Source organism: Atractosteus spatula, chromosome 12 (genome assembly GCF_055471065.1).
Source record: "Atractosteus spatula isolate fAtrSpa1 chromosome 12, fAtrSpa1.hap1, whole genome shotgun sequence".
In the NCBI taxonomy this organism is placed as follows: Eukaryota; Metazoa; Chordata; class Actinopteri; order Semionotiformes; family Lepisosteidae; genus Atractosteus; species Atractosteus spatula.
Genome location: NC_142717.1, coordinates 2,868,609 through 2,884,762, shown reverse-complemented (window position 1 = coordinate 2,884,762; position 16,154 = coordinate 2,868,609). Strand labels below are relative to the sequence as shown.

Below are 16,154 nucleotides of genomic sequence, written 5' to 3'. Positions count from 1 at the left end.
GCAAGCTCAACCCAGCAGACCGCTTCACCATGAACAGAGAAGGACCAGGGGGCACAGGTGGAAGTGTGGTGAAAAGGAGGCACTTTTGTACCCAGTGGATTGTGGGAGTGCGAAACAACAAGCTACCCAGCCATGTTGTTGAAGCCAATACCCTGGCTTTCTTCAGGAAATGGCTGGATGAGGTCCTTGGATCAAGCTGCCGAATGGGCTTGAAGGTCCTGTCATTTGGAACCTTTCTTATGTTTATTAGTCTGACAGTGGCAAAAATAAACTCCTGTAATATTCGGCTTGATCTTAGCTTTTGCATCAGCTCAGAATTTACACTATTGTACTGTATGAGTAAAATAAAAAAAAACATTAGCAGGAAACGTAGTGGTGCATAGTGCAGAAATAATTGCTACCAGTCCATGTTAATGAATGGTAAATTACAGAGTATTTAGACATGTTTTTGTTTGGCACAAAGACTGCTGTAGTCTCCGGGCAGCTTTAAAGACATGTACATGAACTGCAATGACAGAAGGCTCTTTTGAATTAAACATACTTTAGAAATCTGTTTGGCATGTAAGTATTTTAATACTCACTCATGTATGAGATCTAACAGTTTGATTATTGTTTAGCTTTATAACATTCCGTATTTTCTTGCAGAACTGTATATTAAGTACAATCAGTGGTGATGATGAAACTGTTATAGATCCATAGTTTTCACATTTCAATATCAAGATTAATGGCCATTTAAAATGACAATATACCGTAAGTATTTATTTTCTACACGCTTGCTGCTGTTTTTAACTCGAGCTTAATTAACTGCATTCAAAGCCTGTTATTAATTTTAAAGAGATGCGTAATGCTTAATGAAACTCTTAACTGCTCTTAAAGCCATGAGAGTCCAGGTGTCTATGGATGTCTGTTGACACACAGAGCATTTCTGGTGATTTATCTGCGGAAAGACACACACAATAGTGCTTCCTCTGACACATTGGGGCTTTTATTGTCATAGTACCCCTAATTACTGCGAGTTCATTATGGGATTAGCTAGCACAGCAGGTGAAGGGATTGGCAGGGGTGGCATATTTCATTCTCTCATCACCTCGGTTCCCGTGGCACACACTGTGAAACTGCTTTGTTTCTACCTGCTAGTGGGGGTGGAGACCAAGAACTTAATCTGTCCAAAATCCAGTAAGTTCAAGAAAGTGAGTTGATCGCAAGAACCGTAACGAAATACTTGAAAGCACAAACACTGACACAGAACCGAGAAAGTGTTTGTTTTACAATGTAATTTGGGGGTTATTAAATAGCATGCATGGTTCGAGATCAGTTTTACAATGGATATACTGTAAGTGCCCTGAACTATTTCTAGAATGGTCTCATCCCTTTCAGAATGTTTCCTTCCATGCAAGAAGAATTCTGACCTGAAATAAGCGACCCTCTTTACTCAGTTGACTGGGAAATACGAAGAGCCACTGGCGCACTTCAGCCAAATCTGGAAAAAAATAAATATTAGATAAAAGGCTAGAATAATAAGAGTAGTAAACGGGAAAATTAAAAATAGAAAATAAAGGGGAAATAGTGAAAAGGCAGAAAAAGAAATATAAGTCCAAATCCTCAAAGGTATTGACCAAGTCAAGCCAATGTGGGCTTCTGAAAAAAAACAGTAATACCCAAACCGGTGAACACAGGTAGAAACAACATACCTGTAGAAGTGCATTTAAAATCTTGAACAGGAGGCACTTCTTTATGTACAGTAAATGTTTGTGGGAGTACAGAAATAAGCTACCCAGTCACTACCCTACTGTCATGAGAGGAGGCACTATGGGGGCTGGGTGGCCTCCTCTTGTTTGGAATGGTTTTAAGCTCTTATGTTTCTGTTTCCCAGTAGAATAAAGTAAAACCATGGTTCAATGATATAATATCTTTAAAAACCTAGCAAGTCTTGGCAGGAGTACATTTCGACACAAGTACATTTCCACCATTCTGCTTTTAATGCTGCAGGGTTTGTAATAAGATAAAACCGGCTTTTTAATATTTCATGTCAGATTTGGCCATTTACAGATGGGCACTTTCGGATTCTCCTGGAAATGGTTCTTGGCTCAGGATTGGCTTGCTGTTGAGTTTGCATTCATTTCCTCTTTTAATTAGGGTAAATAAAACAATCGCGAGGCTGGGCTGCACTGTCTGTGGGCCAGTAGTGTGTTTTCACAAGCTGTTCGTGGTGATACTGGATAGAGAGGACGACACAGGATGATGTGCAGATGAACTCTGCCAAAAGAAAGTCAACATTTTCACAGCCGTGTGAGCTGCTCCTTTCTTTAGTTTCGTTATCTGAATTTATCTGAATATTATCTTCAGGGGCAAAACAAAAGCTAACTACCGCCACAAAATCATCTTAGTGTATACCACATCTAGTGTATTGCGAAACATCCTAAGAATCTCGTCTGCTGAAATTTGTGTCTTCTTACTGTGTTTTTCTAGTATAGTGGGTTTTTTTTCAAATCTTGCTAGTTTTTTTTTCTTATTTACGGCACTGTAAAATACACTTGTGCTTGTTTTGGTGCGCAATAATAAATGCTTTTCAGGATGTACATTATTATTATTATTATTATTATTATTAATATTAAAAGAGTAAAGCATCCCCCTTTCTTGAGACAAAAATGAAGAGTCATGTGTCATCAATGTTTTGTGTTGTGATACTCTTGGGTCCCTCTGATGTCTTGCATCATAATAAAAGAGGATATTGTTGCCCTATGTTCTGCTTATCAGCATTTACAGTTTAGTTACAAATGGACTATACATTTGCCTAATGTATGTTGTCAACATCAGGTGTCTTGTTGGCATTTCAGGCATTAAGATATATTAAATAGTAAAATTACATTTTTTAATAGTTATATTACAGACTGCATTAAGCATACTGTACATTAAATATACAGACCCTTGCAAAAGTATTCAGGCCCTTCCTGTGCTGGACAGTGCATATACAGTACATTTTTTAAAAATTAACACTTCAGTCGGAATCTGAATGCTCAAACTGAAGACTTTGAAGGGCAGGTTAAGTGAAATGTCAACAAAAGCTCAAGAAAAAGAATGAATATATATATTAATGCTCATACACATGAACTCAATATTTGGTTGAGGCGCCTTTGTCAGCAGTTACAGCTGGAAGTTATAAGTCAGCCTGTAGCAGCTTTGACCACGGGCTTGGTGCAGCTGTTGCCCAGTCTTGTGTAATTTGCTCTAATTCTTTCTTACGCACTCTTAAGAGGAAGTCTTTCCTCGACAGGACTCGGTTCAGGACTTTGACTGGGCCACTGAAGGACATTCACTTCCTCTTATTCTTGATCCACTCCAGTGTAGCTTTGGCCCTGTGCTTTGGATCAGTATCCCACTGAAAGGTGAGTTTTTTGCTGTAGGTTTTCCTCTAAGATTGGCCAGGATATTGCTCCATCTCCATTAGTCTTGACAAGCTTCCCACTCCCTGCTGAGGAGAAGAACAGAAACATATTCAGTTATGAATATTTTCAGTCCTGCTTAAGCCCCCTTTGTGAAGTGAACAGGACACTGCAAACTCATGCAGAGTTCCTCCCATCTCAGTCACTGAATGTTGTAGCTCTTTTAGAGCTGGCTTCACAGTGGCCTCCCTCTCCAGATTCCTCCTTCCCCAGCTGCTCAGTTTGAAAGGACAGCCTGATCTAGACACCGTCTGGGTATCTTCCGTTCCTCATTGATCTGCTTCACCATGTAAAAATAGATATTAAGGGTCTCTGCAATGTTTTTATACCCTTCTCCTTCACTGTGCCTTTATACAACTTCATCCCCGAGTTGTTTTGAAAGCCCTTTGGTCTGAGTGGTTGAATCTTTGCTTGGAGTTCACTGTGGCTGAGCAACCTAACGGGTATAGGTGAATTTATTCTGAAATATCTTACTGCATAATACAGTATATTTTATTGTGTGTCATTAAAGTAAATGTGTACTCCTGAATTAGTTCAGGTTTGCCGCTGCCAAGAGTTTGAACACTTGTGCAATCATGACTTTTCCATTTTTCTTTTTGTTTTTTTACTTACTGCCAACACAGATCAATGTAGCGAGTGTAATTTGCTGTACCAGATTTTATCTGAAAACCAGGTGGCATTTCTAGTGATCTGTTACATTTAAAATGCAAACTTGACCGCAGGCTTGACACTTTACCCTCCGTAGTAGTATTTTCTCAGGTAATGAGTCAGGCCATAAAAGAGATCCCCTATTGGTTATATTTAAAGGAAATTGAGAGCTCGGTCAGCTCTCATAGGTTCTTACTACACCTCTTGATCTGCTTCAAGATTTTAGATTTTCATAACATAATGATAAACCCTAAATTAAAAAATGAACTTACAGTATACCATTAGACCTAATGATTGGTGTATTGCTAATATTCACAGTAAGAAGCTTATTTTGGGCAATATTTTGCAATTTGTATTAATGCAGTAACTTTACAAGAATAGGTTCTACACCGTATAACGCAAGGCAAAAAAGGGTTACAATGAAAAGTACAAAAAATCATTAAGTACACAATGTGTTCAGTTAATCCCATTCATTTATCACATTCTCCCCATCCAGCACAATATTAACATTTTGATTAGAGTGATCTACAGCACAGGGGAAGTATTTGGGATATGTTTGACAACAAAGCTTTAGAGTGGTGGTGATTGATCTTTCCATTCAGAAAACATAAAGCCTCTGGAGCAAGGAGCACATCAAAGACTCCGTTGATTGACGGTTCTTTATGCTACTTTTGTTTTATAATTCCCTGACTCCTGACATGTTAAACCGGAGACGTTAGAGCTGGGAGGTTACCGTAACCATGGTGCAATCCCCCCCTCGCTATTCTCTCAGTCCCCTCGCCCTCCCTGCAGCTCGCTTTCCAACACTCTCTCTCTCAGTAACTCTCAGAGAGTCACGGCGGATGTCAAATCAACAGACTTGTCAGTCGGGGATTTTCTGGGTCTTAATTGTAACCTGTGCGGCATTAACTCATCGATCTCTGAGCCCGGCTCTCTTTACTCGGCGACAGGAGACGAATCAGTGGTTGTGGGTCTTTCCACGGGTGAAACTTTGCTTCAAGATTTGGGTTTGCTTTAATTCTGTCTTAAAAATGTAAGCTTACTCTCAAAGTGATTTGCTTTTACAGAGCACAGATGTACTGTATGTTCTGTACCTCGTTTGGCTATTCAACTTGCTCAAACAAGAAAATCCCTAAGATGTACAGTAAGATATGTCTTAAACTTCCAAATTCTATTTCGTTAAAGATTAACAATATTTGGATATTGTGGGCTGTTCTCATTGCTATAAAATTAGATTTTATCTGGACTTTCTTAAAAAAAAATCTATTTTAAAAAGCCATGTAAAAAAAAACTGCTGTATGAGAGGTTCTTTTCTTTTTAATTAATAAAAACAGCCCGTTGATGTAATGAGCAAAGTCCAGTAACCCAAATGACCCTTTGTGTACTACTTTGTATCACAATTAACAGCACAGCCCAACTATCTGTGTTATCTGGTTTGATATATATTTTCTTAGAATTCTCCAAAGAGGTTTTCATGTACAAATATGAATACTTATGGTCACTCCTGATAATTTCTTGCTTGGAAATTGTCACCTCATTCCAAACAGGACTTTAAGAAATTAATTTGTTTTTTGTTTCATAGACAATGAGTTTGCAATATATGAGTGATGTGTAGAATTAAGTCATTTAAGCAGGCTCAGAAATTTTTTGATGATGGCCATCATTCATTTTTAAAATCACCTAGGTAAAAAAATCGAGCTAAAGACTATTTCCTTTTGGAAACAGAGTTTATTAATTCTCATCATTAAGTAATACGTTTCCCTAAGGCTTCAATTAACCTTTTTGTCATTGGTCATTTTGAAAAGAATCTACAGGCTTTCATGCTAATTTTTCAATTATTGATTCACTTATTTCACTCTGTGTAGAAAGTTTGTGTTAAAGAAATTAAATCTCAATGAGAAAATGCCTTGACTATCACTACTTGTTCTGCTGAACTAATTTAAAATCTTTCCTTCCAGCCTTTCAATTTCAAAACTGATATTTTCAGGCTTTATAACGTACAATGAAATGAGAGCAGAGAAAGATTATTACTGTATGTCTCTCCATTACACTTCAAAATATAATGAGCAAATCCTTCGGTATCCTTAATTCAACTTTTTCTGTATGGTCTGTAATGATTTTTTCCCCATATAAACCAGTATCCTTTTTTAAAATGTCGTGCTTCTTTTAGTCTAAACTGTACTGTATATCCAGCAGTCCTGATTTATGCCACTTACAGACTATATTAAAAATTGACCCATTTATAAAGAATTTGCAAGAGGAACCTTTCATTACCAATGATAATGGAAATAATTTTATAGTGAATTGAAGGTTTTGTGTGGTGGACTAGATATGTGATAGTAATGCATCATTTGAAAGTAAAAAGGAAAACATCTGTCTGTTGTTTTTTTAATTTACTTTCTTTATTCATCTACAGAAAAAAAAAATACAAACGATGCCCTCTTTTATAATCAGGGCTTCTACCATGCCCTTCAGAAGATGAACATAAAGATGCATCTTCTAATCGACTTGCGGTGCCTGCACTTTTCAATTCGGGCAAAGAAGTTAAATCATGTTGCTACAGAAATATTTTTCCTGACACATCCTGAAGTGACAGGTGCCCATGAGACCTCACTGCTCCAGTGCATCAGAGAAATCAGATGAATTCTCAGCCGCTTTGCATACAAATCAAAAACCAATAGTAACTGTCGTCTTGACTGTTTCAGTAAAGTGATGCACTAGATCGCTTTTTTTTTAACTCTAGGAGAAGAGGATTTGTCAAATAAATAGATATGAAAATGTTCTGTGGCAGTATTCGTATATTTTAAATTTAATTACCTGTGAAACAGCAAGAGTGGGCAGTTCTGCTGGCTTAAAGATTCATTATTCACTGCAGTGCTGTGTGAAGAAATGCCTTTTAATGAGTTTCAATCCTTAGTGCAGTACAGATACCAATTATACAGCTATAAGGAGCTTAGAGAAGCAGTACCATCCAAATAATAGCATTTATTTTCATGCTCAGCACGCATGGGCCCACCTCCATAATATCTTCGGTTCACTTAGTCTAGTGGTTGTAAAGGTCCTAATTGAGAGGAGACGTCATAAAAGACCGTTTACTGTATGTCTTCCTTTGTAACATGTATAGCACTAACTATCCCTCACACCAATACTGTGTTTGAAACTGTGAAAGAAAGTGGTAAACGATATCCTAAAATATTCTTGTATTTGTAATTAAATACAAATTAGTATTAGGACAGCTCAAGGACAGACTTCCAGGACGTCTGTTTGCTTCATCAATATATTCACGACCACACCCTGCCCACTTCATGGGCTAAATGCTTTTCTTTACATTTACTAAACCCCAATATTGAGCTATACTAAAACCTATACTTATTTTTGTCATACAAGAGCGAATACAATGCAGATTGCACAAAGTAATAAGGCCATGGGTGACCTGATGAGCTTCAAGGTTTTATAAGGACGATTCTTTTTATTTGTCACTTTGTAAAGCACCTCAGTTTCCTTGTCAAACTGTGTTCTTCGTCTTGCTGTGTATCCAGCCACTTTATCTAATGGGGTTGCTGCATTCACCAATGATAAATAAAAAGCTAACTCCTTCATAACAATAACATATTAACAATTCTTTGCAGTGCTGTTGTTTTCATCCCAAATGAGCTTTACATATGGTACAGGACGGGACCCACTTTATCTAGCACCTGGGTGATATGTGGCAGCCATTGTGCACCAGCAAACTCTCCACACAGCAGATCAGACAGAGAACTAAAAAGCTAAAGGGAGAGCTTTAAATAGGCCAGTTTGCACAGGCCAAGAGGCAAATCTAGCCAAGACACTGGAGTTAACATGTCTTACTTTTACCAACAGTAGCACTGGATCTTTAATCTGCAAGCAGTGAGGACCTCAGTTAACGTAACCAAAGGGTAGCTGCTCTCATGCAGCACAGTGTCCCAGGACATTATTGGGGGAGACTACTTTTTTGGAAATCCTTCTATGGATCCACCACTAGCCGCAATCTGATTTCTCTTCAAGGTCCCCCATCCTAATTCTGACCGGACCCTGCCTTGCTCAGTTTCCAAGATCTAATGGGTTCGGGTGGCTGACCCAGGGCCTTCTCACTAGTTAGAGTTACTGTATCGAACACACGTAGCACCGATTTCTGTTCAGCAGTATCTAAACAATTCATTACACAAGTCTAAAAGCAGGCTGCGGTATTACATGTACAGGTATGTGCCAAAAACTATAAATCACTGATGACTTGTGTCTTTTTTGACACTGCACAGTTAACCCGAGCTGGCTCACGGTTACACTGCCCTAACATGTTGCAGTGCACAGAAATAGTGGCAGATGTGTGAAAGACTGCATTATGTTTGTACAAATCAGATTCCATGGGTTTTTTTTGTTCGACAGCCAAAGATATCATGCACTCTAGACAGAGGAAATACGTAGGTAAGAGCTGGCTAGATTTGAACTTGATGTGTTCTTCAGAAACGCTGAAATAAGCATGACACTGCTGACTGCCGTAAGGATTCTGTGACCTCTACAGTAATTTAGTGGAATTTCTTTGCAGGTGTGAAAGTGCCAGAAATGATGAATAATTGAGGCCCCTTTTCCCAAATATTTCTGGTTATTCCGAAGCCAAGTTTGTGGATGACATTAAATGTTTTTTATTTTAATTTTTTAGCTTTGTGCTATTTATTTCTATTATGACTTGAAACATACAAAGAATTCCTTAATTTAAGAGGTCCTACATACAGTTTCTAATTAGCTGCTACTGGTTATCTAAATTATCTATCCTCATGCAGCCTTATTTAAAGTACTGTATCACTCCGTGTGTGAAGCAGATTAGGTCGGGATACTGTAGTCATCTGGGTTCTAACCTTTTCCATCCCACGACACTCTTGCTTAAACATTTTGCTGCTCACCACTCCCCTCCCCACACACAGCATCATTATCATGAATATTATCAACTAAAACGTAGTTTAATGTGAGTTGACCTCAAAGTGTATAGTGGCCTTATCCTGGCAGGAATTGATGGCAGTGAAACACTTCTCTGATCTCTGATCTTGTTTTTTTTATATCTAGTACAGTATGTGACATTCGATTGTTGGCTGCTTCTTAAGTGTTTTTTTATTATTGTTATTTGTTTCAACAGCAACAGGAACAAGACCCCACAAACCTGTACATTTCAAATCTGCCCATCTCCATGGACGAGCAGGAGCTGGAGAACATGCTGAAGCCCTTCGGCCACGTCATCTCTACACGGATACTGAGAGATGCCAATGGGATCAGCAGAGGTGTCGGCTTTGCCAGGTCTGATATGTGCAGTTTTTATCTTCTCGGCATTTGATGATATAAGTGGTCGAAAGCATGGATGTATCACATTATGCATTTAAGCAGGTGGCCTTTGTGGGTTTGCTTTTGAAATATTAATTTAATTTATTATTAAATTAATTTAATTGTTACACTCCCCCCCCCCCATTAAATCCCAAAACCAAATGAAAAAATATATCACTTGTAGGTAATAACATACAATGATCTTTTTTTTTTCAGAATGCATTGCATTTATTATTTCAATTTTAATGTAATGTAGTATATACAGTACAGTATATAAATCTGATCTACACTTACTTCCCATGTATGTTTTTCTGCAAACAAAAAATCTTTCTGTGAGTGGCCCATACTCTCTGTGAGCAAACACACAGCCCTCTACCACCTGTTTAGACCAAAACCAGCAGGGAAAAGAAGTAATTGAGTACAGAATGGTCTGTGAGCTGACAGATGTTAAGGGAGAAAGGACTATTTAAAAGGGTAAACTACCTAAGTGTTTTTGCACTATCCATTACTGTTATCAGAATCCATTATGGCCATTCAGTGGATAATTCGTTCGGACAAGAATGCTTAATGTCATTAATGATTATTCCTCTGAGTGGATTTTCCCTTGGCTGAGTTATTGCAGGACTGGTCGCCAAAGCAGTCTAATTAGGCTATTGCTGAAGCAAATATCTGCTTAGAGGTTTGCTTCTCCAAAAGACCCCCGTGTGCGCGGAGGTGGAGCTGTGGAAGAATGAGTGCAGCTGTAGAGATTCACCACCACACCGAGACAGAAGTGTAAACATCACGAGCCCTGTTATTCCGCCTTTGCAGGTGGGGGCCGATAAGAAGGAGATACCAATTACGAAGTGACTCGTGCTCCGGATTAGAGATAGTGTCCGTCTGACTCTTCACTTTTGCTCGTCGTGAAATCCAAGATGAAAATGGGCACATGCCTCCGTTGCTCAAATCGGAGCACGCCGCCTTGTGTACTGGCCATTACAATGGATCTTATCTTCCGAGAGCAAAACCCGACCTGCTTTCAGGCCTGTTCTCCAGGGACCCTGTTTTTTTTTTTGTTTGACATTATTATTCCTTGTTTACAAAAACAACAACATAAAATTCACTATATGATCCACTATACAGTATTAAATCTTTACCATTCCTTTAAAGTCTTGGTGGCCTACAGGAAATATACTGTAGATAGAGTTCTCCAACACAGACTAGTCTTCATTTCCTGTGGAAGATTTCATCTGACAAATACTTACTCAACAGAGTGCTGAAGCTCTGCTTGCTCCAGGGACCAAGTGCATTACGCAAAGAAATGTAATTCTCTTGGAGCTTATGAATAGTAAAAAAAAGAGATATTTCTGCTATTATAATAGTATAAATTTAAAATAGAGATTTTTTCAAAAAAAGAACTACGGAGAGAAAATTATTTGAACGGTTTGGTTTGATATCACACTGTCTGAAAAAAAAAATCAGTTGAATTATGAAAATCTAGGGGAGCTCTTTGAATAATACTAATGATAACTGTCCTTTTCTAGAATGGAGTCGACTGAGAAATGTGAAGTCGTGATTCAACATTTTAATGGAAAATACCTGAAAACCCCACCAGGTGTTCCAGGTGAGTTTCATCGTTTTTTTTAATGGAAATTTTTACATCGTGAATTCCTTTTAATTATTAAGAATTCAGCATTTTGCTTCACTACAGAATTTATTTACACTTTGTCATGCTAGCAATAATTTCTCATAATTAAGGAATCCTGTCTGTTTACCACTTTGTCTTTTAAAAAGAACAAGGGGATTAACAGCATCTCCTTAAACTTGTGTCTGGAGTGGGCTGATTGTTAGTGGTTTTTTGTTAAAACGGGTGTGCCTTGCCTGAAGAAGACTTCAATGAAAGTAAAATACAGCGAACCTCTTCACATGGAAGTTAATTAGATGCGTGGAAGGACATGTTCCATCATTTTTTCATAGTCCTATTTTACTTCCTATTGTTCCGGCACTTGGTCTGTGACTTGAAGGTATTAAATCATGACATGAACCCGCATTAGAGTAAATGTAAGTGACCCATGTGCTACGACCTTTGCTGGCTACTCAGTTGAATGTTATATCTTTAGTTCCCTTCTAAGTTTAATTAAATTACGTTGGAACATTTATTATGTGGATATAGGTTGTATATTATCTTCTTTTCTATTCTAAAGAGAGCTTCTGTTTAGAAAGCCACTTATTCCGTGAACGGGCTGTTTATCAGGATCCTGGAAGCACAGGGCACAGGGGCTCGAACCCTAGATGGGATGCTCGTCCATCGTCAAGCACGAACAGTACACACAAGCAGACAGGGATGATTTCGAGGCCCTCGTTAACCTCACTAGCATGTCTGCATGAAAACCCAGGCAGACAATAGCATAATGTGCAAAATCCACGCAGAAGGCTCTCCAGGCATGAATCAAAGGCAGGAGCCTAGAGATGGTACCCATTCCAGCCTACAGCCAAACACTTCGGAAACTGTGATATGTTACTGACGTACTTGAGAAGATATATTTATACATACAGTATAAGATCCTGCTAGCCATCTTTGTCTAACGTACACCTTAAAATGTTAGCTTGTCAGAATGTTTACTGCATTTGGTTGACCAATACATTGTATTGGTTATGAGATGAAATGAGATTGTTGTAAAAGGGAGACTGTAAGGTAAAATTAGAGAAGCATCTCCGATAATGTAGAACAGATTTTGTGCAGCCGAAACTCTCTAATGCCAAATACACCTGGACAAAGTACCTTAAATGTTCTATTAGAAGTACTGACAGATACCTGCATAAAAGGGTATTTTGTTTTTTATTTATATAAAGAGTATTCCCATTTACAATACATTTATATTCAGTATTTACATACTTTTTCAAATGCCTGAAATAATGCTATGGCTGATTGGATGAATGGTAAGTCAAAAAATGCAATTAGAAGCGTCAGTTGTAATTAACTGGGCCAGCATAATATGAATGAAAGAGAACTTAGAAACTGATATAAACTAAACAAAAATGCTCCCAACAAGCACAGCGCACAGACAGTTTAAAAAACTGTATGTATTGGATTCTGATACATATTCTTTATACACACCCCCAAATACATATATTGTTTATATGTTACAATATTCGTGTATTGTTTAAAATATTTTGGTGGATATATTGTACCAGCCATCAACAATTATGCTGACTGGCTTCAATCAGCAGACTTATTACTTTACTTTGAAAGTGTAGGCCGGACGGGTTGCTCCCAGCCACCCTCAGTACAGTACTGTTGTTGCCTGAGCGAATTGTAGAAGATCGAGACCGAAACGTTGATTCACTGTTGCCAATCAAACTGACTTCAGTCTGTCCGTGAAATTTGAAATGATTTTGGAAATGTGCTAGAAAGGCAAAATAGCTTGTAAATCAGACACTACTGAAGATGGCCTCCGATTCTGAAATCGAATTCAGACGTTTAATTGACATCTTAATACTGTTTCCAGTCATGGGAGATACAACACTGAATGCAATGCAAATGTAAATAAAAATGACTTTGGGACGAAATTACTCTGAAAATAGCTCCTTGTCGCCATAGTTCTACGAAATGATATGCATAACTATGATTTCACAAATATCATCAAATAAATTGACTCGATAACTGAAAGAGATCATAGACTTAGCATTTCATGAAATACAAAACTGCTATTTCCAATCATTTTATGAAACCCCCGATTCCACAATTTAAATGTAATATACCTTATACAGTATAATACCTAGAGAAATATAATACCTAAAGACAAAAGAAATATGTACACAGATGCAAGTACAGTATACAGTATATAAATACTATACAGTGTCAGTATAGTGCTCACATTAGTAGAGTTATATACAGTACATTCCAGATTGAAAATTACCTCTGTAATCAATACAATGGTTTATGCATCCTGGGCAGCAGCACTGCACATTGAGTGGTTTGTAGTTATGCATTATTCTGAAGGAGTGAGCTTTTATGATATGCAGACAGTGACATACAAAATAGTGAGCCCTATATCTATTTTGAGTGAGATGGGGAAAGTGAGCTATCAGGGTCTGAGAGCTCCCTACAGAAGATTCTGTTAAATGGCTCATCAGTCACAGTGGATGTCACCCATAAATCTATCACTAGACCCACACAACACTGTCTGTCATAACTTTCACAATAGGAGGCTACATCTGTGGTTTGGTGTGTTTTAAACTGTCTGTGATATGAGGTATCACTTCGGGCAGACATAAATAAAAGGTTTGGTCAATAATTTATTGTGGAAGCGCAGCGGTGCTTTTTCGAAGAATTGGTTTGTTGACCTGCAACCCTAGAGGTACTGATGTGTTTGTGGAGCTGCGTCAGTGTGATTTTATTAAGGATTAGAGCTGCAATGGTTTGTTGAGGCATTGGATTCAGCAAATTTTAAAAACAGATCATATAAATGTCACTTTGCTATAATATAAAACCATTTACAGTATGTGTTGTTTTTGTTTTGAGTTTCATTTGGTCTTCTGGTAGTAAAAGTCATTCCTCTCCATTTATTATAATATCGCTAAAGAATGGCTTACAAGTTCTGTCTGAGACACGGCTTGTAATATGAATTTCCAGGCTTTGTACTTTTTTAGTGAATACATTTCCATTATTAAATCTATAGGGGCTAAACATGAGGAAATCCTCTCCCTGTATTTTGTTCCCTCCACTGTTTCTGTTCTTTACATTAATCCACCTTGTAAATCACACTGTTGTACGAATCAGGTTCTTTTGAATCATATCTGTATTTTGTTTTTGCGGTGGATATATCCTCCGCGTTGTACTGTACTATTCTTGATGATTATAACTTGTATCTTAAAAATGCTTTGAATCAATTTGTCCTTATCCATACTGTAGCTTAAATAATAAACGCAGACGGTCAGTAATTAGAGGTATACATGACAGGTGGACATAAATATGGGAAATGAGAACTTGTGTTTCTCATTGACATTATAGTATGAGGCCATCTGTGTAATATACTGTGTGATACTGTGTACATTATGTTCTTAAATGCATTCAATGCATCAATTCAAGATTTTGATGATTTTAGAAGCACGCACCCACCTTGAATTCACTTCGTTCTCTCCTGTCGGCCTACAACGGAAATCCCAGAGTCTCTTTAAATCTGTTAACACTGTCCTGCTGGCATTTTGATGGGGGCGAGTTGGTAAATCGTAAGACCCTGAGTATGGCCGTTTTCTAAGGATGTTCTTACAAGAAGCAGTCCGTCTTTTAAACAGCTATAAACAGTGTCCGCCACTGTCGTAGCCAAAGTTGGATATGCAGTACAGTATGTCACAAACATCAGTGATTCTTGATGGCATGCACCTGTGCTTTGTATATTTCTTGATTTAACTGATTGGCAGCAATGATGACATGATGTTTAGGACTACATTCCAGAGTCGCTGATTTTATTCCTGCATGGAGTGCCGGTCCTCCAGGTTCTTGTGGGGTTTTTCCAGGTGTTCCAGTCACTTCTCACTTCCCAAAGAAGTGCCGGTTAGGTTTGACTGTCCATTGTTTTTTTTTCCCAATGTACAGTACCCAGTAATAGCCCGGGGACTATAGAGAAATGGGAGCAAATGAGTATGTTGGGTCAAACAGCCTTGCAGATGTTTTGATTAATGTTATTTACACCTAGGGCTGCCCGAGTCCACTTCTTCAATAGCATATGGCTACCAAACGATGTCGACAGTAGTAAATACAGTGCACTGTATACTGTCTTGCCATTGTTAGTCTTGCCTACCAGTGTCTTAAAAGAGAGGTACAAAGGGACCAGGATTGAAAGTCATAAAAAATAAAAATGTTATGTAATGTTACCCTGCAGTTAGTGGTTACTACTGTGATCTTTTATTTCAATTCTTTTATTTCAATGCTTTTAATATTTTAAAAGCTTGATGTATTTTTTTTATTCATAAAGCATTTTTAATAATAATGAGAAAAGAGATATTTGTACCGCAAAGCTTTTCTCAATAAGCACTGAAAAGTATACGAATAGGATTAGAATTTCTGCTCTATTTGAATGATTTCTTTTTTGCATTTGTATTTGTATTTTTATATACTGTACTTTGTGAACCCTGGACCTTTGTCACCCTGGACAAGGACTAAGCAAATAAATTATAATTATATCATTCACAGCCATTGTATATCCTTGTTTACTTGCAGCTTAGAATTAAGTACTATTCATAGTGTTTTTAAAGCATTTATTAGAGAAAGGCCAGTTGTAGTCTCTTTAATTCCTGCTCTTATTAGTAGCAGTGCAGTAAAGATAATGTAGTCATAGTGACAACAATACCATAATACAGTAAATAATAATTAACTCAAATATTACTTATAAAAGTTACAATAATTACACTAAGAGTGTGAGTTCATAACCCAAGTGAGACACTAGTGTACATTCAAGGAAGGCATTTAACCTGAATTGTTCCAGTACAATACCGAACAGTATGAATGGTTACAGATATAAGTCTCTTTGGATAAAAGTGTCAGCCAAATAAGTCTGTAACAACATGTTTTATTTATAAGAATTATTAATAGAACTCAAAGTACTTGTGAAAAACATAACAGAAGTAAAAGAAATAAAACTGTTGACTCAAAATCTGAAAGAGCACTCTACATCTGGGTTTTTTGGCAATACTGTGTTTTAAATAGAACTGTAATGTATTTCCAATGTCAGAATTTTATTTCAAAGCACA

General features: G+C 37.6%; 1 protein-coding gene across 2 annotated transcripts in view; it reads left to right on the top strand.

The window, feature by feature from the left end:
* rbms3 (RNA binding motif, single stranded interacting protein) overlaps positions 1 to 16,154 on the top strand; it is a 348,159-nt gene that overhangs the window by 272,735 nt on the left and 59,270 nt on the right. For both annotated transcript variants that reach the window (XM_088928552.1, XM_088928553.1), the window contains 2 exons: positions 9,241 to 9,398; positions 10,946 to 11,025. In XM_088928552.1, coding sequence (XP_088784678.1) covers positions 9,241 to 9,398; positions 10,946 to 11,025 — 238 coding nt within the window. The remainder of the gene's footprint in view (positions 1 to 9,240; positions 9,399 to 10,945; positions 11,026 to 16,154) is intronic.